Here is a 24,100-nt window from a genome sequence, read left to right as displayed (position 1 = left end):
ATTTATCTCAACATTTTGAGACACTTAGGAGATCAGGTCAAACTCCATTATCACACAATTGCCAACAGAATACAATGGCTTGGAGTTCACTCCGAATATTGCAAGGTCCTAAATACAATGCATATAGGAACGCAGAAAGAGATGAGAATGTCAGAAAAATAAGTGGTACAATGTATATTATGTGAACAATTAAAGATTAAATAGAGTTTGCGGTAACATATGAGAGAAGCACGCCATGTTAACGGAAAAGTGCATGTTAAACAAATATATGTTTTATTCACATATACACATGACTATTATGCTGAATTATACGCATGTGTGTCACCATAATAATAGAAAATATGCATTGGTTTTATGTCCACATAGCCTTGAAAAAATAGAACCCCACCCCACAGCAAAAACTAGCGTCAGCAGAGTGTTGGATTTGATCAATATTGCTTAACTGACGTCAAGGTAAAGTTGGATAAATACAAGTGACGAAGTAAACATAACCCATTGGAACAGTAACATAATTCAACAGGACTGTTTAATATGATGCTTGGTGTCTCTATGAAGAAACGTGGACACATCCATTTACATCACTTAAGCCTAAAAATGTATTAACAGAAGATGGACTAGCACTGGGCAACTGCGGATAACTACACCCTCAGCATGTTTTGTAATTAAATGCCCTACAGTGGTTACTTGAACTTTAAAGGTTGGTACTTTGAAACACTGAGAAAAATGTTTTAGTCAAATAATACGTGTTCATGTTTGGATTATACCAACACAGAAAGGGGACAGTGTTTAACAGCTACAATATTTCGCCAGCCAAAATGTTTTTTTTCATATAGCTAGGTGAGATAAAAGACAACATATTTGAGGGCATAAGTTCATTTATGCAGAAGATAAAGTAAATTAAAAAGCCATCTGTAACTTTGCACACGACTGTTATGGAAGAACATGATTTGCACTTGTAGGTAGAAATTCTAAAAAACGTCAATGGAAAGCGATAACAAAACACTTTGTAATTTTATCAAATTATTATACGTACGATCTTTGAATGCCTGCACTTGCCCCTTATTTGTGTGACAAGCTTGAAGTGTAAGCTTTTAAACAACAAACTTCCTACTAATGTGTTGAACTTCATGACATTCTGAAGACCCGGATGGAGCTAGCTGTCAGAGACCTGGCTCTCACCTCTTTGATGGTATGTTTGTTTTTCATGTGCTGAGAAGGACTCAATCATTTGAGGGTTGAAACTATCTGAAATGCAAAGTCCAAGTTGTCACCTGTGTATACCTTAGGCAATCTGTGCATTTTCGACGGCAATACTAGTGTCCATTGTGCTGCAGTTAACAGAATTTGTATTTCACTGCATTCATTACTTGGTCTCACGAATCTGCAGCTAAATGATTCATAGGGCTGGTGAGGAAACAGTCACATATCTGCACAGAGAGCCCATATTAAATGTGGTACCAGCAGCCATTTCTGGTTTATTAGCAAATAGCACTTCAGATGCAGAGAGTTGGGAGCACACACACATACTGGGTAAAAGCTAAACTACATAGCCCAGAAGGCAAAGTGCTTCTGGCTAAAAACAGACTGAAGCTGTCACACAAGACATAGATCATCTTGGCAGCACTGTACTCACCGATCAGGATCCTGTCTGAAAGGCAGGTAAATTTGGAGGAGAGCCTCTCATGCCAACATCACTGCTGGAAGACTGGCAGGCATGAGCAATAAATAGTCAGTCACATGCCAGGATCAGCTGTACAAGGTAACATTTACAATTAAGCGGATGGTTTGTCCGTCACAAATGTGAAGGATAATCTGTTCGCCTGATTACAGGGGCCACAGGATATCAGCACTTGTAATAAGGTGGTTGATCTATCACTCATGTTTGTTACAGAGTAATCGGTTCATTGAACTCTAAATCAGCCCAGTCTTGAAAAGGGTCAGTCACATGGCAGATTCCCAACCTCTAATGGTTGATAGGGCTGATTCACCTTAATGTTCGGCAGTAACACTCAGGTGGAGAACCTACACACTCACTGCACGTTGGGACTATGCGTCAATCGGTTGGTGGAGACGAAGTGAATAATATTTTCATAATGCTGCTTGTGTTAATGGAAGCTTGAGGTGAGGGTAGGTTAGGGAGGGAGGCATTTGTATATGTTATATTTGTTGTTAAATTGATTTTGTTTCTGTGCGGACTTTTGATTGCCATGCCCAAATATGTTTTTGTTGGAATGCTACCGGGCTGGACATCGCTATCACTAGGACGGCTATAGATTACCCCCATACCGTATGTATTTGAATAACAGTTTATCACCCACTGTATACCGGTCTGCTGTTTCAATTTTTTCAGTTTCACTGAGTGGTCAAATTTGACTGCCGTCTGTTTGACAATGTTCGACATTGATACTGTAAGTTATACTGAACTGTAATTTGAAATGTCAATAAAGAAATATTTTTTTTTAAGTTAGGTAGTGACTGAACCATCGGTTTTTGTCACAGTCGGTCACATGTGAGGATCACATCTCAAATGTAAACAGAATCTTAAATCAGTCCATGTGTAATTTGAAATGGTGACAGCTTTGGGACTGAGTCAGCCCTCTTTAAAACAACCTCATACATCTGACTTACTCTGCCCCAAGACTACTGCATCACGTGATGTAATAAAGGAAACTTAAGAAAAGAGAGCATGAGTATCTGTAGAGCACACATTGACCCGGTTTACAAATGTCAGCTATTGCTGAACAAAATGCTAATCCTATTATATATCTGAGAAGTAAGAAAGGTGGCAGGGATATGTAACCATGTGGTCAAATGGTGATGCCTGAAGTGGATGTATCAATTTGGTGAGCTACCAGTCCTGGCTTAATGCGATATTTTTGTCAACTAATTAACACTTTGCATAAAATATATATTTTACTCCCACTTTAAGAAAACAAGGTGGATAAGACATCTTGTATGTCTGGAACCTTTTTAAATTACTCGATCTAGATACTATTTAGCAATTTCTTGATTACTCAAGTTCTGCAACAATTTTAGGGGTCGTGATAGCAAACAGATGGCAAAATCACTTAAAAAAACGTGCTTCTCAACTTTTGATGTCACATGCATTCAAACTGCTATGAATATTTCTCTATCAATTTAGTGATGTTTACCGCATATTCGAACTAAGAAATGTACAAAGTACAGAGAATATAGTTTCCCTTCACCAGCCTCAGATCTTTCACTTATTCTGTAAGTTGCAACCCTTTTCAAAGCTGAATACGAAAGATGGCATAATCAATATATCAACAGATTGTCAGGAAAACATTAGAATAGAAAGAACATTAACTAGGTTTTCATCCAACTAGGAACAAGCATCTTCATGAATCATGAATTGTTGTATTAGGCCGTAGCAACATTTCAGTAGTATTGCCACTTTAAATTTCAAAACACGTTTTACAATGAGCATCTGGAAAGTTCAGAAATGTTGAATATAAACAAAACGTGTGAAAGGACATCTACATTTGCTCCATCTCCCTCTGTTGGCTGGAGAGGTATTCTAAAAAACTTTTTTGCATGACAAAATTAAGATAACACTTTTACAAACAGTTAACATAGTTCAGTTTCCAACTTCACAGTCACAACCTCTTCCAGTTCATGCCTCAAAGCTACCTATCGAACTTGTGCAAAGCAAAGAATACTGGTCTCCCTGGATCACATGTGACTAAGCCATCCTTTCGAGGCCTGGTCTACAAGTACCAGAAAGCACAAAACAGCTGGAATGAATGAGTTACTCACGATGTCCAAAGGGAACTGTAGTGCTCTGACATATACATATGCCATTGAATCAGGACAAAGAGAGAAATTGAAAAAGACATTGCTATAATGACAAAGCCCTGGTTGTCTGCTCCCAGCACTTTGAGTTTTTCAGTGAGAAAAAAAGGTCATTAATGAGCAAGACGAGACATCTTATGTGAATGTTAATGAGAAACCCAAACAAGATTTTTATGTTGCCTTTTTTATCACAACCCAATCCATGATCAATAAACATTTGAAAGAAATGTATGTCATGGTTCACAACTCATACAATGCAAGTCAATGTATAGCATTCACCATCATTAACTGAAAGAGCACACATTTCACCAAATATAAACGTGAATGTTCTCTCATAACTGGAGGCAAAGAGGATGGAAAAATATTTAACAAAGTTACTAACGTTCTTGCCCACCTTCCCTGTGACCCCCAAAATAATGGACATGTTGCTTAAAAATTCAAAGGTAAACAACCTCTTTTTAAGTCCACAGAGGTCAACATTGATCATGTGGTGGCAAACAAGGTCAACAATCCTTTCAGGAATGAAACAATTTCATTGCCTCCTAGCTTTGACTCTCCATAGACTCGATCCACAAAAGATATAGGAACCTGGGAAAATATAAAATAAAGTACAGTTAACAACACCTATTAATTTCGATTAAATGTGCATCCCTGAGGTAAAGAAAGTCATTATTCCACTGAAGCCATCTACAAATTAACTTAACTACAAAATATGCTATCCTCCCAAAACACTCTACTGCAAGCACCTGGGCATACTATATGTTCCTGGGTGAAAATTAGAATGAAGAACTACATTTCAACTATCAGGGAAAAATTCCTTGTTTAAGAGGTTATTTTGTTCTCTTCCGCAAGCTGTGCTCCTCATATCTACAAAGCAGTCCTTAACAAAGCCTGTTAGAATGCTTCAAATGTTTGGATTTGGTTGATGAAGACAGGGATCCCATACGAATGCTAGTCTAACGTGTGTTGGGCAGGGTAATGATGTCCGTGGTAGAACGAGAAGGTCAATGGAGTAGATCACAAGACATTCCTAAATTGTGTAGGACATTCAGTGATTAGTAAAGTGCAAGCTGGGCATTGCTTTAGGAGGAGAGATTACAGGAATCTACTAAAAAATGTGGCATTTAGAAATGATTAATTTGTTAGCACTAGCAATCAGAGCAGCACCAGTGGTCTAGAGATGAAAGCCTCTCTAATCATGTGCCAAAATAATGCTCCACTCCTTTCCATTTTGCTTACTCACTTTGGCCCCAGTTCATTTATTTTTAAGATTATGTCGAATTTTTTGACAATTATGTGTATGATCTCGATCTTATAATATGGCATGAATATGTAGGAGAGTGAAATGTGGGGATTTCGCATCAGAGAGTGTTACATTTTTTGAGGCAATCCAAAGAAAAATAACTTGATTTAAATTTCTGAGTTTATGCGCTTCTATCTTCAATACTCATAAACCAATTTAAATGCATTCTTAATATTGTTGCGCCCACCCCCATTAAACAATGTTAAAAAAGAAACATAAAAAATACTTCCTTCGAAATACAAAAGCCAACGTGAACTTTGTGGTATATGGTACATAGGTGGGGGATTTTAAAAGCTGAAATGCTGATAACACATTGGAGTCAAGCATTCCAAATAAAAATGATTTTTATATACCTCTCCAATAGTGTAATCCAACTGTCTAGCTCTTATTATCATTTCCATTTGAAAGACGTATCCTTTAGAAACACATTTTTCCACGAGTTTCTGTAAAATCTCTTTTCTGTACAATCTGAAACACAAGATCCATTAAATTAGGTTTGAATAAATAAGAGGTAATTTAACAAATTTACTTCTGAGTAGACACTATTTAGCATCAATCTCTCTATAAAGAGGAAAAACATAGTTTATTATTTTTGTGTTTAAAGAAAATACTAGTTACTCACGGAACACTTCTTGTACCCCTGTTTCTACAGTGGCCTTCCTATAGTCATAGTGGGTACAAGATCACACTAGCTCCACCCAGGTTACTTTTCCTTTTCCAGCTACCCTTCCTTATATCTTCTCATCTTAACTTAGGTCTTTCCTTTTAATCTATTCTAAATTAATATTTCATATAGCTAGAGCAGTTAAGGCTAGTACACAATCCAAAAGGAGGTATTTACGGCTACAAGTATAAGAGTTACCAGGGTCATCCATGGGTGGTGAAAATAACTTGACCTTTCATCCCAGCCACATGCTTCTAGACTATAAGATTACAAAGTCAAGAAGAACAAACAGGGGGTGCTATGAAACAAATATTTAAAAGGTTTAAATAAATGTATTTCTCACCATATCCTAGAAAGCCCCTAAACAAAACTTTCATCTTAGAGCAAGTAGCCAATGTTGAGCAGAAGCACAGAGTAAGACGCATACCCTGGGAGCTATGACATTGAACAATCAACACTGTTTTAATTAAGGCTGCCTATGAAAGGACAACATCTGCGGAAGAAAGTACCGGAATAAAGTAGTAGTCCAGGGTTCGGTAGACAATCCATTTATCAATAGAAGCTTTGAAAACCTCCCCGTTCAAGGTTTATTCCACAAAGAGTGACAAATTGCCTGTCTGACATACTTTGTGTGGTTCATGAAATACAAAAGTCCCAATGACATCAAGACTCTGAAAAATCCTAGGCATCCATAAAGCATTCAAGGAAAAGGTTTGGCAGAAGTTTTTCTGAGTCTTACAAATATTCAAAATAGTTTTTGGTAAGATTACCGTAAGCCCTGCTGAATTAAAATATAGTAGTCTGCAGGGTACTTTAATTGTCATGTACCAATTGAAGATATCCCAATCAGAGAATCAGTTTTCCATTAGGCAAATTTGATATTAAAGAATATCACGTGGTCCAGGTGTATATGAGCCAAAGCAGACAGTATAGCATAAAATAGGAATTGATAATGGATTCCAGCCACCCTCTATACAGTCAGGCCCCCGGTTAACAGATCTGCATGAAACTTGCCATGAAGAACCCAAAGTGGATGTCCTTTTTTGAGAAACGTTTTGTGCAGATTTGTTTGAATCAAATACAGTAGTATATAAGCCACATTTCACAGGGAAACATGAACTATAGAAAGGATTTCATGGTTTCCTCTGAATGATAGATTTCACCTTTATAGTGATGGCCCCAAAACACTCTTCAGCTCTTTACCATTGACATGGCTACTAGGATTAGGCAGCACGGATGGACAAATTATGTGATGATCTAGGACCACCTCCGAAAGTATCCAAGGAGGTAAAAAACCTTGGAATTAACATGGTGCCAAACTGTCAATTAATCCAAGAGTGGATTAGATAGCCAAATCAAGCGTACTCACATTAAAATCACAGCAGTATCTTCCCGCACCTAGGATTTGCTCACAAGGCACAAGTTACAAGCTACCACCTCTCTTGTCCTACTAAAACTGAACTACTCTAATGGTTTGTATCAAGGTCCAACTTTGTCTACTATGAGAAGATTCCAAAAAAATCAGAAAACTGCTGCCAGACTCCTCCTACATGTAAAGCCACAAGCACACATCTCCCTTGCTTTGAGGGCACTACACTGGTTACCAGTTTCAAAAAGATCCTCCTTCAAGCTACTTTGTATCACACACAAAGCAATACATAACAAACAACAACTCTTCATCAAGAATAAAATTAACAAATACATACAACAAAGGAACCCACGCTCAAGAATGAATGAATGAATGAGGGATTTATAGAGCGCATAGCTACCCGAAAGCATCCCAGCGCTAAGCCAGAACAGAGAGACCGGAGAAGTAGTTAGGCATGATTACGGAAAGAAGTGGGTTTTCAAGAGTTTCCGAAACCGCAGATAGCAGGCTTCAGCCCATAGTTTCAGGGGAAGGGAATTCCACAGTTTGGCTGTGTTTACCGAGAATCGCCGTCCTCCTGTGCGTACCTTTCTTACTCTAGGCACCGTGACCAATCGTTCATAATCTGAACGGAGTGGTCTGTTGGCTTTGTAGGGTACGATTAAGTTCTTCAGAATGGGGGGCCCCTTACCCTGCAACAGTTTGTGTGCAATACATAGGGATTTTAATTTTACTCTTTCGCGTATCGGAAGCCAGTGTAGTAGTTTAAGTGCCGGTTTAGCTGACATTCTGACTGAGGTGCCTGTGAGAAGCCGTGCTGCCGCATTTTGGATCTGTTGGAGTTTGTTAAGTGTGGTTTCAGGTGCACCCAGGAAGATAGCGTTACTATAGTCCAATCTGGACAGGATCAGTCCTTGGATCAGCAGCTTCCTAGAGGGCTGTGGAAGAAGAGGCAAAACTTTCCGAGCCGATCGGAGGAGGCCAAAACAGGCTCCTGCCATTTTTTTTGCTTGAGTCTTGAATGAGAGATCCTGTTCCATCCAGACCCCCAGACTTTTTATCTCATTTTTTGGGGAAGGGGGTTCCCCCAGACATTCGGAGGCAGTGGGGATACTTTATGGCCTAGTAACATGATTTCGGTCTTAGACCCATTCAGTTTTAGGGAGGATTCACACATCCAGGTATAGATTTTTGATAGACAGGAGTGGAGGGTGTCCGAGCACTGGGCAGGTTGGGATAGGGAGACGACCAATTGGGTGTCGTCAGCGTAACTCACGATTTTGATTACAAACGGGGCAACCACCTCCTCCAGTGGGGCCATGTACACATTAAATAATGTGGGGCTTAAGGATGAGCCTTGTGGTACACCACACTGGAGGGGAATTGCCATCGACCGCGAGTTACTTTCCCATACCTGAAAGGTGCAGTTGCTAAGGAATGAAGTAAGCCAGGACAAGGCTGCCCCTGCTACGCCTATGTCTGTTAGTCGCTGAATTAGGACCTGATGGTTAACCGTGTCGAAGGCTGCACTTACGTCCAGGAGGATCACTGCCACTGATCCTCCTGAATCCATGATGCATCTGGCCTCCTCAACGACTGCCAGAAGGGCGGTATCCGTACCCTGTCCAGGGCGAAAGCCCGTTTGTGAGTTCTGAAGAAGGCCATTGGACTCCAGAAAGTGGGAGAGTTTCTGGTTAACTAGTCTCTCTGCGATCTTGCTGAGTCCGGGGAGTAGTGAAATTGGCCTATAATTGGCCAATTCTGCCGGGTCTAGGAGAGGCTTTTTGAGGAGAGCTTTCATGATAGCTCTCTTCCAGGCAGGTGGAATCACTCCCTGTGAAAACGAGGCATTAATAAGGTCAGTGACCGGAATAGAGATGGTGGTTGCAATCTGCTTCAGGATCCGCATGGGTACCGGATCGCTAGGAGAACCGCTTTTGATGTCGGCCAGAGTTTTGAGTACCTCGTCCACTGACACAGGACCAAAGGCATCAAGCTGAGTGTCGAGTGTTGTAGGCTGATTGTTTATATCCATTCCATGATCGGCTTGGGGCAAGGTGGCTAAGATGTTCTGAATTTTGGCGTCAAAGTAGTTCGCCAATTTGTTGCATTTGGCCCCTGAGATGTCTTGAGCCAGCGGGGGTTCAGGCACCTTGAGCAGTTCCTTGATGATTAAAAAGGTTTCTCTAGAGGAATTAGAGGAATTTTTGATTCTTTCGTCGAAGAAATGTCTCTTAGTGCTGTGCAGAGCAGCCTTATATGCTCTCATAGCAGTGCGATACTCATCTTTGCTGGATCCTGCCCAGTCTTTCCTCCAGCAGCGCTCCAGCTTCTTGCATCCTTTTCTTAGGAGTTTCAGCTTGGGTGTGTACCAGGGGGCAGAAGGAGCTCTCTTCTCCTTTTTTTGAATCATTTTCTTGGGGAGGATGGAGTCAAGTGAGTTGGTAAGCCAGTTTTCAAGGTTCGTATCTGCAGTTACAGGATCAAGCGCCGAGGGGGGGGGTAGGAAAGTTCTATGTTGGAAATCCAATTCTCAACAGAGAGTTTGGACGAGACCCTATCCATGACACGAGTATTGAGGGGTTGAGGTGGGGTGGCCACGATTTGCCAGGAGAAAGGAATCAGGAAATGGTCTGTCCAAGGAAGGGGATAGGGTGGTCTAGCTATCATTGCGTGGGCATTGGTGAAAATCGGGTCGAGCAAATGCCTCTTGATATGTGTCGCCTCTGTATTGATCAGTCCCAACTCATAGGAAGTAAGGTCGAGGTGGAGGTCAGATGCCACCAGGTCCAGAGGGTCATTAAAATGGAGATTGAGATCTCCCAAAATCATAAAATGGCTCCTCGCCTCATAACTCCTACATAGAAGAAATAAAATAGGGGGGGGGGAACATCTTTCTCTGTTCAAGAAGCCAAACTATGGCGTTATCTACCCTCAAACAAAAGATACACAAACAACCATCTCTACTTCAGAAGATTAGTCTAGAGCTGTATCTTTCACACAGGACGACTATACTCAAAACTCATGAATTTACCACAACAGTATACTCAGATATCGCAAACTATACTTCTCACAGCAAAGGAAAGAGATGTTGTACAAGTACACATCGCTGCACTTTGAACTATGCCTCCAGTTATAGATAGATACATTTATATAAGAGGAAAACTATATATTACACCACAAGATACATAAGTATATCAGACCATGTCAAATTTGCTGCTCCTGTCTACATATAGGTGCATATATAGAGGGTTATTCCTGCTACTAATAACTATAATAAGTGGCATGTGTATATACATAGGTATAAATTATTTACATTTTCTATTACAAACAAAAAAAACCCCTTCCGTCCTTCCCATGACACCTCCTAGTGTCTCATCCCAAACTTTTCTGACTACTATGAACTCCCAAACATGCTTCTAAAACTTTCACCCCTCCTTTTTAGCCAGGTCATTCAATAGTCACACACGACCACTACTTCCCCATTTCAGTTCCATTCCTTTCATTCTATCCCTACTCCAAACTCTACTAAACACGCATGAACTCAAGAGCACAAACCTAACACAACTAGTGCATTAAGATAAAAAAATATATATTTTTACTAGCTTACAAACTACTAATCTTGTGTTCCAGAGCAGTGTGAGACTTGCCGAAAATGCGAATCAATGCCTCGTATGGGGACATAAGCACTATATAAATACATTCACAATGCAATACAATTTTAACACCAACCTGGTTGTGCTCTCATAGCTAGGGAGTGTAAGTCTACTAACACATCTTTTCACAAATTCAACCTGCAGGAAATCACATAATTTAAAATAATCTCATTGTTATAAATTGTAGCTTGAATCGGTAGAAGGACTTGGAAACCGGTTCTAACCAAATGGAAAACACAGCAAAACGTTTAGTATAAAGTACACAAGAGAAGATTAATAGTGCTCAAAGATCAATTAATGAAACCCAAGCCATTAGATTCTGTCTTATCATGTGAGGGATGCTATTTCAAGCTAAGTATTGCCTAGAAACAAAGCCAGATGTACATAAGCAAGTTTCTATGGAATCAATTACCACACTCAGTGACCTAGGACAGTTGAGTAACAATACCACACAGACACAGAAGATCCTTCCATCCTTAATGGTAGAAAGGAGGTAGCCACATCTCAAACTTTATGAGGTAGGGAAAGCAAATCTGCTATTCAAATTATTCAACCTTCTAGAACTGGAGCAAAAATGTAGGGATTTCCTCTCATAGTTGAAAACAGACAAGCCACAAGAAGGAATGTACTTGCCCACCCTAGAGGCAAAAATGTAGAATTTATTATTTTTCCTGCTGGTGAAAATATCCACCTTAGATTGCCCATAATGTCAAAACATCAATGCCACTACTTTATGATTCAGTGTCCCCCAGTAATTAAGGTAGTCACGTCACCTGGGTGTACAAGACATCAACTAGCACTGTGGCGCATAAAATATATTTTTCTGTCTATTGTACACCAGCCAGATGGTTGGAGACTACCCAAATCCCTTGCTGATGAGCCAACTCCCAAGATCTCAGCGCTTACCCACAGAGACGTTCAGACCCTACTCCATGCGTATTGACATACTACCTCATGGTAGTATTGTGTGTGAGGCTCTGGATGACCTGACCCCGAAGGGAAGGGAGGAAGGCCTTGAGTGCTAGAAGAATCCCCCTCAGTTTGAAGTGAATCTGCTCTTCAGGATATCAGAGAGCTCTGATCCCAAATTCCTGATGAGCATCCAACCAGAGGGTTGATGCATCCATCAGTACTCTGACCATGGCTGTTGGAGGGTAGGACTTCTCCTCTACTGACCACCAAGTCAAAGCTTCTGCAGCATCCTGGGAGATCACTATGGTGTCTCCCAGATTTCAGCCAGAAACATCAGAATCATATCTTGAATGTCTCAGGTCCTCTGGGGATGAGAAAACGCTCAAAGAGATGGTGTGTCCAGTACTTCCCCCTATGAACAGGAGGAGCAGTGAGGGTTCTAGCAGAGACTCTGGCACATTAATAGACAAGTAAAAGTTAAACAGCAGAGATGCTGTTGCTGCAGATGGTGTGACATTATCTGCAACAGACCAGTTTTGAGCAGCCAGTCATCCAGGTACAGGTATACAGCAATTCCCGACCTCCTGAGATTAACTACAACCACCGCCATCATCTTTTTGAAGACGCAAGGTTCCGATGTTTGCTTAAATGAGAGGTCCACAAACTGTTAGTGACTGGGCCCTACCAAGAAGTACAGGTTCTTCTTGTACAAAAACAGGATCAGTATGTGACTATGTGTCCTGCAAGCTGAGGAAAGTAATCTTCCAGCACCATAAGATCCAGAGTCGGGGACAGCGTTTTTAACTTTTCCTTCCGGCAGTAAATATTTAAGAGGCCGAGGTCAGGGATAGGATAAAAAGGGGAATCCTTCTTAGGAACTAGGAAGTACAAACAGTAGCACCACAGCTCGATTTCCTGCTCTGGCACCTTCACCAATGTTCGTTTCTGCAGCAGGACTGCCATGTCCTACTGCAGTATTCGCAGTTGTTTTTATGTCCAAAGGGAATGTTGTGAGGAGCTTGCTGGAAGGGTACGTCATACCTCCTTTCTATAATCTAAGGGACCCATTGGTCCAATGCGACACCTTTCAAGGCTTGCAGAATGAAGAAAAACAGGCTTCCAACAGGAAGCACATGCTCTTTCAGGGATTAGCAAAAGGGGCTTTGCAGGGAGTGCAGAAGACTACGAAGAGGAGGGAAGAAGAGAGCTGTTGACACGGTTTGCCTCCTCCTTTGACCCTGCCTCTGTACTGCCTGCCAAAGGCTTCTGTTGTGGCTGCTGAAGCACCTGGGTGGTTCAACGCTGGAATCATTTGAAGAAGCAGCAAAACTTTCAGAGCTCCTGGTAATCCTTCCTCAGTGACTAGAGGCCAAGAGAATCAGCTGTGGCTCTTCCTGCTTTAAAATGCTCCCCTAAGAGATGTATTCTTTCAAATAGCAAATCCATAATAGTGGCTTGAATGGCCCCTGAACAGTCTGTCAATCTCAGCCAGGTACGCCTGCACAAGCATAGAGATGGGCCATGGTCCTGGTCACCGAATCAGCTGTATTTAATCCTCCTTTTATGACGTGTTTATAGGCATCTTGACCATTATGGGCCACTTCACTTAAGTGGTCTCTGAGATGTTTCAGCACTTTGGGTACCACTATCATTGCGACATTTGTTATACCTTTTATGGTTCAAATCGTCAAGCCTTCACTGTACAAAGACAGGATCAGACTAATTCACGCCATTTGTTGCTTGTTGCATTTGGGAGTGGTATGCTTTTTCCAACCTACACGGATCCTGGGCGTCTCTTGAGAACAGTCCTTTTTGGCGCCTTTCTAACACTATGTGCAAAACCAGGCTGAGACCTATAGTACTCCCCGTGTGGATTCCACTGGTGCTCACCCCTAACCAACAGCTGTTGTTTAACAGTTATGCCACAGCACAACAGTTTCATACATTTAGCTATTGCTGGTGAATTCACAGGCAACCAATACTTATCAAACGTGTCACCTATATATAAGTATATCTGAAACAACAGCTGTATCTGCAAATGGTTACTTTGTTAGTTGCTAAAGAAAGCCTCCCCAACAACGGAGGTGTATGATGGGTCACTCTGTGATCAGGCAGCTTTGTGTCTCCATGAAGCCGCTTTCTCCAGAGTTCAGTTGCTGATCACTACTCTCCTGCTTTACCTCCACAGCAGTGAGGGCATCTGCCGCTATAATAGTCCACTCCATTGCCTCGCACTGGTTTGTAAATCTGTGCTGCAGCTGTACAATAACCAGCTCATGTAGAAAACGTGCTGCTACTTTTCCTCTGTCCTGCGGCCAAGAATGGCCTGCATTTTGCTTTCACTATCTCCCACCTTTGGTCCGTGCAGGTAACAGCGGTGGGGCCAGGTAAGGGAAGATTTCGAGGGACAATGCAGAGGGAAAATTATTTATTTAATTTTCCTTCGGCGGTGTCCCTCGAAATCCCCCCTTAACCTGTCGCTGTGGTTTTTTTAAAGCTTAATTTTTAATGATGAATGAAAACCAAGGCTTTCAATGAAGCACGTCAGCAAGTAAATGTTTATTTGGTACAGGTTTCGATGGCATGGATTAAATGTGTCATATTTTTAAATGTCACAATAAAGAAGGTCATGATTTAGGAAATGAGAAAAGTAAGAGCTTAAATGTTGACCACTTTACCTACTCTACATAATGCATCATGATCTTTCGAAACGTGCTATAAGAGGAAATGTATTAATAGTTTACAATGCACAGTTCAGTACATTTGTTGGTTCTTCAATTATTTTTTTTAAAAAGAGTTAACAGTGACATGTTGCCATTAAGGAAAGCCGATTTAGATGAGAAAGGTATTACCTCACAGCTTCGCTTTTAGTGAATGATGCATGAAAGGACAACTTCGCCTTTAATGCCCGATGCATGGAAAAACACCGAAAGCAAGTACAGTTTGCGAACTTGTACATGTGATTGTTAAGAATATAGTTGACGGTGGCAAAAGAAAGCCGCAATTTAGTTTTAAACACTTTAGAAAGTTAGATCGGTCATTTAAATTATTTATAAACTAAGGAGTCCTAAACTGAAGTAAGTACCTCAGTACAGCTATGGCCAGGGAGTATTACTGGACACCAGTGCCACACACAAATAACCAACAGAAAGTATTAGGCAGAATGGCTAAAATACACAAAACACAACAGAAGACAGCTGGCTGAACATACCACACCCGGCACATTTCCTAGATCACTGTGAGATGATTTTTGTAAGGGTAATGAGAAGAAAATAACATTCAACGTGTAGAAATAATTCACGACTTACAAGATACGTGTGATAGTAGAGATATTCAGGAGGGTAATACTTTCCCCAAAGTGGTAAAAGAAAACTTATTATTAAAAATAATAAAATGGAGAGTTTTGGAGTTGATTGAGAATTGCTAACTCACTTAAAACACATCAAGCAACAGCAAAGAGATATATGGAATCTGAGCCACAGATATTTGATGGCTCCAATACGCCTTGATAGCACGAGTTATGGGAGACGGATTACAACACAATGATTTATGAGCATATGGCTTCAGAGGCCTGTGTGTGCTCCTAATACCAGCTGTAGACATTTTCGATTAGGAAGAACAACAATATTGTATGCTTCTAGATTGAGCTTAAAATCCTTGAATGTTAGCTAATCGAATTAGCTTGGTAGCTGAGGCTCTTGAGCTACATTTTACATCATGCAGGGATCTCAAAAAATGTACTGCAGTACTGTGTAGTTTTAAGAAATTTGCAGAAAAAAATAGAGAAGTATACTTTGGAGTAATTACTCAAGTCTTGGTTGTACTAGTTGAAAGAATAACAGTAGGGCTGAGCTACTGTAAGGTTTTTATTATTGCTTTTATATTGGGTGCACAGCTAGGGGTGATAAACCTCCTTGATTTCAGTGGTATGGGCATACTATCTGTTTAATTAATTGGTAATTTACAGGTAGTGCAATTCACTAAACCATTGCTACCTATTTTGATGAACACGGAGTTTGGTGTAACACTTTTTTTTTTTTTTTTAATTTCCATGTAGAGGCCTGCCATTTTTGGAACTATTTTGATATTTCATTGCAATGGTTAGCGAATTTGCCCAGATGAATGCACAATAAATGTGTGTTTCCTTATAAATGGGTATGTATTTTAAAGACAGACTTGGAAAATTAAACATTCATCAATGACTACATAAACTGCTTGAATTTCTACAAAATAGTACATATTTGCTATTGTTAGAATCCGGGTTCTCTGGTTGGCACAGATTGGTACTTGTGACAAGCAGGGGACCTTTCCTCTAGTCAGGGTAAGGGGTTACACTCTTAAAATAACCCCTGCTCACCCTCTAGGTAGCTTGGCGCGAGCAGACAAGGCTTATCTCAGAGCGTTATAGGTTAAGCATTTGTGAACACATACAGTAACCAAGTGACAACACTACAAATGGACACCACACAGGTTTTTATATTAAAAATAAGGATTCTTTATATAGAGTTACCACAAGACCATTAAACGACAAAAATACACAATACTGTTACTTTAGATGGTAGAATTTTGCTTAGTTCTCTTAAGTTCTTAAATGCGACACTTTAAGTCAATGTACCTTTTAGATGCGACACGCAGGGCAACGAAAGTGTTGCAACGATGCTGATGCGATGAAGTTTTTGGTGCAAAGAAATAAAGACGTGAAGATCTTCCAGATGCGTTACGCTTCTCCGATGTTGCGAGAAGACTCGACTCGATGCGTCAGCTGCAGCGGCGTCACCCTTTACGCGATGCGACGACAGCGGCCCTGGCAGCGGCACTCTTCTCCGACGTTTGCGAGACGCTTCCGCTCGTTGCGATGTTGCAGCTGCGACACCCCTTTACGCGATGCGCCGACAGCAGCTCCGACGGCAGCACGCTTCTCCGTGGATGCGAGGCGCTTTCCTTGATGCGGTGCGATGCGACAGATACGATGGCTGCGATGGCGACACGCTTCTTCCTCGATGCGAGACACTTCTTGGATGATGCGAGACGCTTCCGCTCCATGCGATGCTGCAGCGGCGACACACTTTACGAGATGCGACGACAGCAGCTCCGACGGCGGCACGCTTCTCCTCCTTGAGTCGCGCTTCCAGCTCCTTGCGACACGCAGTCCCTCAGAAGGCCCAATAACAGCAGCAGGCACTTCCAAAGAACTCTGGGGAGCTAGGGGGTGAAGTCTGTTGTTCCTGAGACTTCAGCAGGAGGCAAGCTCTATTCCAAGCCCTTGGAGATCTTTTGAAGCACAAGTTGAAATAAAGTCTTTGTAGTTTTTCTCCTCTACTTCAGCAGCAAGGCAACCACTGCAGGCCAATCCCCCAGGTCAGGGACAGTACTCCTCCTTACAGCTTTCCCGGTTCCTTCTCCTCAGGCAGGGGTTCTTCTTGTCAAGCAGGATCTAATTTCTTGGGAGCAGGGTCCCAATACTTATACCCCTAATTTCTTTGTTCCTCTGGGGTAGAGGGGCCTTTGCCCAGTCCAAACCAGTTCCTGAGCACTTTGTTGACATGACTCTGACTTTCTATTCAGGGTGCAGGGCAGAGACATCAGCCGCTCCACAGGAGGTGGAGCCAGCATTGTGGTGGCAGAGCACAGCCCTATTCAGAGTCCAGGTGCACTCCTCCCACCCATCTGGATGCCAATCTCTCTATTCAACACCAGGCTACCTAGCCCTGCCCCTCTGGGTTTTCCCAGCCCTGTCACTCACACAAACCAGACAGGCAGATACACATCATAGCAGAGGCGGGCTGAAATGGTTAGGCAAGCAAAGACCAACTTTCTAAAAGTGGTATTTGCAAACACAGAATATTAAAATAAACTTTACAAAAATATGTATTTTATTATTCTGAGTTCAGGCATACTAAACTCGATTTTTTACCATGTTCCCTGGGTCTGTTAGGATCATAGGATGTAACAATTCTAACAGCCCATTCTGGCCTATGGGAACAGGTAGCCTTGCAATAGTGAAAAACGAAAATGGCTGTAATTCACTATTAGGACATGCCACACACATCAGGGCTTGTCCTACCTTATGCTTACAGTGCACCCTGCCCTTGGGCCTACCATAGGGGTGACTAATATGAAGTTAAGGGAAGGTTTAGGGACTGGGAAGTGGGTGCACTTGCCCAGTCAGCATGACAGTACCAGACTGCACGCAGGTTCTGCAATGGCAGACCTTAGACACATTTTACTAGGCCGCTTCTGTGGGTGGCACAACCAGTGCTGCAAGCCCACCAGCAGCATTTGTATTTACAAGCCCTGGGCACTCCTGGTGCACTTTACTGGGGTCTGACAGTAAACCAAATAAGCCAATCATGGAATCCAACCAACATATACATTTTAAATTGGGAGCACTTGCACTGTGGCACTGGTTGGCAGTAGCACAGTGCTCTGAGCAGCCAACACCAGCAAAACACATGAGGCACAGCGACAAAAAGTGGAAGGGTGACTCACGCCAAGGTGCCAGGTCTAACACGTGTCCCCTCCAGCTGAAAAGTGGGGAGAACTACCCTACCCCAGGGAGTTCCTCATCACTAAGGCAGAAAAATCTGGACAGACCGTCAGCATTGGCGTGATCTGTACCAGGGCGATGTTTCACCGTGAAATCCATACCCTGTAGGGAAATGGACCACCTCAACAGCGTTGGATTCTCACCCCTCATATGCATCAACCATCTGAGGGGCCTGTGGTCTGTCTGAACCCGGAAGTGAGACCCAAACAGGTAGGCTCTTAGCTTCTTCAGCGCCCAGACCATAGCAAATGCCTCACGCTCAATAGCACTCCATCTCTGTTCCTGTGGAAGTAACCTCCTGCTAAGGAAGGCTACAGGTTGATCTAGACCCTCCTCATTAATCTGTGAAAGAACAGCCCCCACACCATGCTCTGAAGCGTCTGTCTGAGCGATAAACTCTTTGGAGAAGTTGGGAGCCAAGAGCACGGGCGCCGTGCACATAGCAGCTTTCAGGGCCTCAAAAGCTTTCTGACAGGTGTCAGGCCAAATCACTTTCCTGGGCTGCTTCCTAGAAGTCAGCACTGTCAAGGGGGCAACAATGTTGCCATACCCCTTGACAAACCTCCTGTAGTACCCGGTGAGACCTAGGAAGGCTCTCACCTCTGTCTGGGTTTTGGGCGACTCCCAATTCAGGATGGTTTCTATCTTGGGTTGAAGGGGTGCCACCTGGCCGCTCCCAACCTGGTGCCCCAAGTACACCACGGAACCCTGCCCGATCTGGCACTTACTCGCATTGATTGTGAGGCCTGCCCTCCGCAGCGCCATCAACACTTCCCAGAGGTGGCGCAGGTGTTCCTCCCACGTGGAGCTGAACACTGCGATGTCATCCAGGTAGGCAGCACTGAATGAGTCCAGCCCAACCAACACCTGGTTGACCAACCTCTGGAAGGTGGCAGGGGCATTCTTCATCCCAAAGGGCATAACCCGGAACTGGTAGTGCCCATCTGGGGTGGAAAATGCGGACCTCTCTTTGGCCCCCTCGGTCAAGGCGATCTGCCAGTACCCAGACGTTAAATCAAACGTGCTGAGGTAGTTGGCAGCCCCTAGCCGATCGATGAGCTCATCAGCTCTGGGGATGGGGTGTGCGTCAGTCCTGGTGACTGAATTGAGTCCTCTGTAGTCCACACAGAACCGGAGTTCGGGTGTGGCTCCCGGCGCTGCAGCCTTTGGGACCAAGACCACTGGGCTGGCCCAAGGACTGCTGGAGGACTCAATTACCCCGAATGCAAACATCTTGGAGACCTCCTCCTTGATGCATGCCCTCACCCTGTCAGTCACCCTGTAGGCCTTGTGCCTCACAGGTGTACTATCCCCAGTGTCCACATCATGGACGCACCAATCCGTGACACCGGGAACCAGGGAAAAGAGATCAGAAAATTGTCCCAGCAGCTGGCGACAATCATTCTGTTGCTCAGGGGTCAGGGCGGAAGAGAGGATCACACCATCCACTGACCCATCTTGCTCCTGTGCTGACAGGAGGTCAGGAAGAGGCTCGGTCTCCTCTTCCATCCCAGCATCTGTTGCCAAGAGCATGCCCACTTGGGACCTCTCCAAGTGGGGCTTGAGGCGGTTGACATGAAGGACCCTCAAGGGGTTCCTTGGAGACCGCAAGTCCACCAAATAGGTAACAGGACTCTTGCGCTCCACAACCTCAAAGGGACCGGTCCACTTATCCTGGAGCGTACAAGGCTCCACGGGGGCCAAGACCCACACCTTTTGTCCAGGCTGAAGCTCTACCAGAGTGGCATTCTGGTTGTACCACCGCTTCATCTCCTCCTGGCTGGCTTCCAGATTTGCCTCAGCAAGTTCCCTGAATTGCCTAGTCTGATTTCTGAAGGCCAGCATGTAGCTATATACATGCTGGGGAGGTTTCCTGGGAGATTGCTCCCAGCCTTCCTTGACCAGACTTAGAGGTCCTCTCACTGGGTGGCCATACAGGAGCTCAAAGGGGCTGAACCCTAGAGACTTCTGTGGCACCTCACGGTACGCAAAGAGAAGGTATGGCAAGAGGACGTCCCACTTACGCCTCATGGGTTCTTCCAGACCCATTATCTTCCCCTTGAGGGTACGGTTGAATCTCTCAACCAACCCGTTTCCTTGGGGGTGGTAAGGTGTGGTGAACTTGTAGGTTACACCACACTCTTGCCAAAGGGATTTCATATACTTGGATATGAAATTGGTACCCCGGTCAGACACCACCTCTAGAGGGAATCCCACTCTGGATAAAATTCCCATCAGTGCACGTCCTACCACGGGGGCCGTCACTGTCCTCAGAGGGATGGCTTCCGGGTACCGGGTGGCATGGTCCACCAGGAACAGGATAAACCTGTTGCCCATGGCTGTCCTGGGGTCCAGTGGCCCCACAATGTCAATCCCCACTCGCTGGAATGGGGTACTGACCACAGGGAATGGCTGGAGTGGAGCCTTCTGCTTCCTTACACTCTTTCCACTTGCCTGGCAAGTCTGACAGGTCCTGCAGTGAGTGTCTGAACTCCTGCGCATTTGAGGCCAATAAAAGTGGGTGACAAGCCTTTCAAAGGTCTTGTCCTGCCCCAAATATCCTGCCAATGGCACATCGTGAGCCAGCCCCAGTAGGAAGGCTCTGAAGTCCTGGGGTACCACCAGCGCACAGGCTGACCCAGGCTCAGCAACCTTAGGCTCTGTATATAGGAGGTCGTTCTCCCAGTAAATTAAATGTGACCCAGACTGATCACCTGCAGCCTGGTCTGCAGCCTGCTGCCGCATACCCACGAGAGAAGGACATTCTTTCTGTGCCTTACAAAAGTCCTCCCTGGAGGGGCCTCCTTTCTGCTGCCAATGGGTCAGCTCAGGTAGGTCCCCCAGTTCAGCTATCTGTTCCCCGGTAGGCTCCAGGGCATCCCCCTCAAGGTCTGCTCCTTCCTGGGCCGTGGGAACTTCAGGGGCCGGTTTCCCATGCCCCCTGCCTCTTCTCTCTAAGGCCGGTCCCTGGGCCTCCCTCTCAGGCTCCAGGACCTCTTGAGCACCTCTACTTGCTGCCATGGACCGTGTGGTGACACACGCCCAATTCGGCATACCCAACATCTCCAGGTGAGCACTCCGCTCCACCTTAGCCCAAGGTGAGCTCTCCAAGTCGTTCCCTAACAGACAGTCTACAGGCATGGCGGGCCTCACAGCTACCTGAAGAGTACCAGAGACCCCCCCCACTCAAAGGGAACCTGAGCCACCTTGCAGTGACTGTGTTGTCAGCGGCAACAACTGGATAGAATGCTCCTGGGACAACCTGCTCTTGAGACACCAGGTGACACTTGACAGCTGTCACACTGGCTCCTGTATCTCTGAGAGCTTCCACCCTACGGCCATTGATGGTCACCCACTGCCTGTATTTCTTAGTGTTATCAGGCAGCTGGGTTTGGGGGACCATCTCACAGTCTCCTAATGAGACCAGGGACATCTCTGCGGGACCCCACCCACCTTGGACTGTCATCTCCTCCCCCAAGGCTACACTAGCCACGTGCCGGGGTGGAGCACCAGTGGGTGCTGGTTTCCCATACAAAGGACACTTTAAATCAGAGGCAAAATGCCCCATGTTACCACACTTGTAACATTTTATGGGCCCCTTTTGAACAGGTGGACCTGTCGGGGCCCGGTCGGTTTCTGGGGTGGGGGAGGCTAAGAACCTTTCCCTTGGTTCCCTTGGGGATTACTTTGGGGCCTTCTTGGGAACTCCCTCTGTTTACCCTTGTCCCCCCCACTCTTCTGCTGGGGACCCTGCCCACCTTTAGCGGAGTCTCCCACTGAACCTTTGTGGACCCTGGTACTGACCCAGCGGTCCGCCTCCTCAGCAAGCTTCCTAGGGTAAGTCAGCCTACTATCAATCAGGTGCTGGCGTAGCTCAGGAAAACAATTACTGGACAAGTGCTCCCATGCCATTAAATCAAGAAGCCCTTGAAAATCATTAACCTTGCTACCCTTCACCCAACCATCCAGTGCTCTGCAAAAAAAAGTCACATACTCCACATACGTACTGTTTGGAATCTTGGTGCAACCCCTGAACCTTTGTCTATACAACTCAGGGGTCAACCCATACCTAGAACAACAAAATTGGTGGTAGAGGCACTCGCTGAAATATAATTGATATAGAAGAACGATGTTTTACTTGTTATACTGTGCTTGAAGGTAGCGTGCTGTAGAGTGGCATCCAACAGTCAAGGATCCCTAAATATGCAAAACTCCAATGATGGGGCCTATGGGGCCCTAGTCTCTACGCACATTTGCTCACAGGTAAAAACCTTGGGGAAATTCTGGTATTATGAACAAGACTGTTCTTTGTTTAAACAAACTCAATACAACTTTAGGTGAAAAATGAGATGAAAATTCAATCTGTCATTAATTATCGCAATTTATTCATTGCAAATAAGTTCATTAGATGTCCATCCTTTACTTCATACAAATCCAAATCTTAAGAACTTTGCTTTGTAAATGCCCAATGCATTTCGAGCCGAGAGGCTCTTCTTCAGGGGCTTGGTATCTAGTAAATAAACAATACATTTGTGAATGAATAAAACAATGATGTTAGAGCGTCAATTTGCAAATATATAGTCAAAATCCAAATATAAACACGTTATAAAACAAAACTGAGTCGGTAAGTTTAGTGATGGAATAATGACCAGGAGTGACCAACACCACAAAGTGTCTGAATAAAGTTGTGTGGAAAGTTGAAACAGAAAAAAAGAAGAGGAGAAGCTAACTGGAACCTGTACCTTAGCGTTCGACGAAGTGAAAGAGCTCTTCAAAACGGAAAATCCGATCTAAAAAAAGAACCAATTAAGATGTCGTCTCAAGACAATCTTTAACATGTAACTGTCAAACGCGATCAAGGATAAGATCTTACCAACGATGTTGACAAGCTCGGTTCGTCGAAAAAAGAATCTGGAAGCCAAAGGGCGGAAAAACCTGCCGGGGCTGCTGGTTCGAGGACCAACAGATGAAACTGATGAAGGCGAGAGTGAGAAGCTCTCGCGTATATCGAAGCTGCACTAAAAATAGAAGAAGGGTAACTGGGAGTGTAAACCCTGACATTGGCGATACATAAAGTGCCGCCATCTTAAGGAAGAATGGAAGAGAACTGGAATGGAATAAGTAAAAGATTACAAGATAGTGAAATCTACGGCGAATAGTGTAGAACAAATGTTGAGTCCAAAGTTAAAGTGGACGCCGAAGAAAAGTGGTTAAAAAAACGAAAGTGGTGAATGGGTGAGGTCTCTGGTCATAGTTCTGAAACCCAAAGGAAATGGGAAATCACGTACATTGAACATGCAATTCTTTCCTGATACAAACCGCTGTAACATTAAATGCTTCATAAGTAACAAGCATAATCTATTTTATCATTGATGCCTTTGTCTATCAGAGTGTCCAAGCGCTTGATCCAATAGGTCTCCCTCTGTAAGAGACTCCTGGTGAGATCTGTATCTGGACGTTGTTCAACTCTTTCTAACACAGAGAATTTGAGTTGGGCAATACTGTGCTTCTCTTCATTCCAATGTATAGCCAAACTGCTGTGTTTATTCAATGTTCTGATTGTGCTCTTGTGCTCCGATATCCGCACTTTTATTTTTCGTTCAGTTTTTCCTACATATATCTTGCCGCATGGGCACTTAATGTAATAAATGAGTCTGGTGGAATTGCAATCAGAAGTATGGTAAAGTTGAATAGTTTCTCCTGTAAGTGGATGGTTTAGTGTGTTACCGGTGATGACATTATTGCATTGGACGCAGTTGTAACATGTGCTCATTCCCTTGTAAACGATGTGTCCTGGCTTAGTCGGAGTATTGATGATTTCTTTAATGTTTTTCGC

General features: G+C 43.8%; 1 protein-coding gene across 1 annotated transcript in view; it reads right to left on the bottom strand.

Annotated features, from left to right (window-relative positions):
* Window positions 1–250: 250 nt before the first annotated feature.
* DPM1 (dolichyl-phosphate mannosyltransferase subunit 1, catalytic) overlaps window positions 251–24,100 on the bottom strand; it is a 96,693-nt gene continuing 72,843 nt past the window's right edge. Inside the window, exons 8-9 of the mRNA XM_085619144.1 lie at window positions 5,470–5,584; window positions 251–4,401 (exon numbers count right to left, since the gene is read on the bottom strand). Of these exons, the coding sequence (XP_085475270.1) occupies window positions 4,297–4,401; window positions 5,470–5,584 (220 nt within the window). The 3' untranslated portion in view covers window positions 251–4,296. The remainder of the gene's footprint in view (window positions 4,402–5,469; window positions 5,585–24,100) is intronic.

The sequence above is a fragment of the Triturus cristatus genome, chromosome 7 (assembly GCF_964204655.1).
Source record: "Triturus cristatus chromosome 7, aTriCri1.1, whole genome shotgun sequence".
Lineage (NCBI taxonomy): Eukaryota > Metazoa > Chordata > Amphibia > Caudata > Salamandridae > Triturus > Triturus cristatus.
This window is presented reverse-complemented; position numbering and strand designations above follow the sequence as displayed.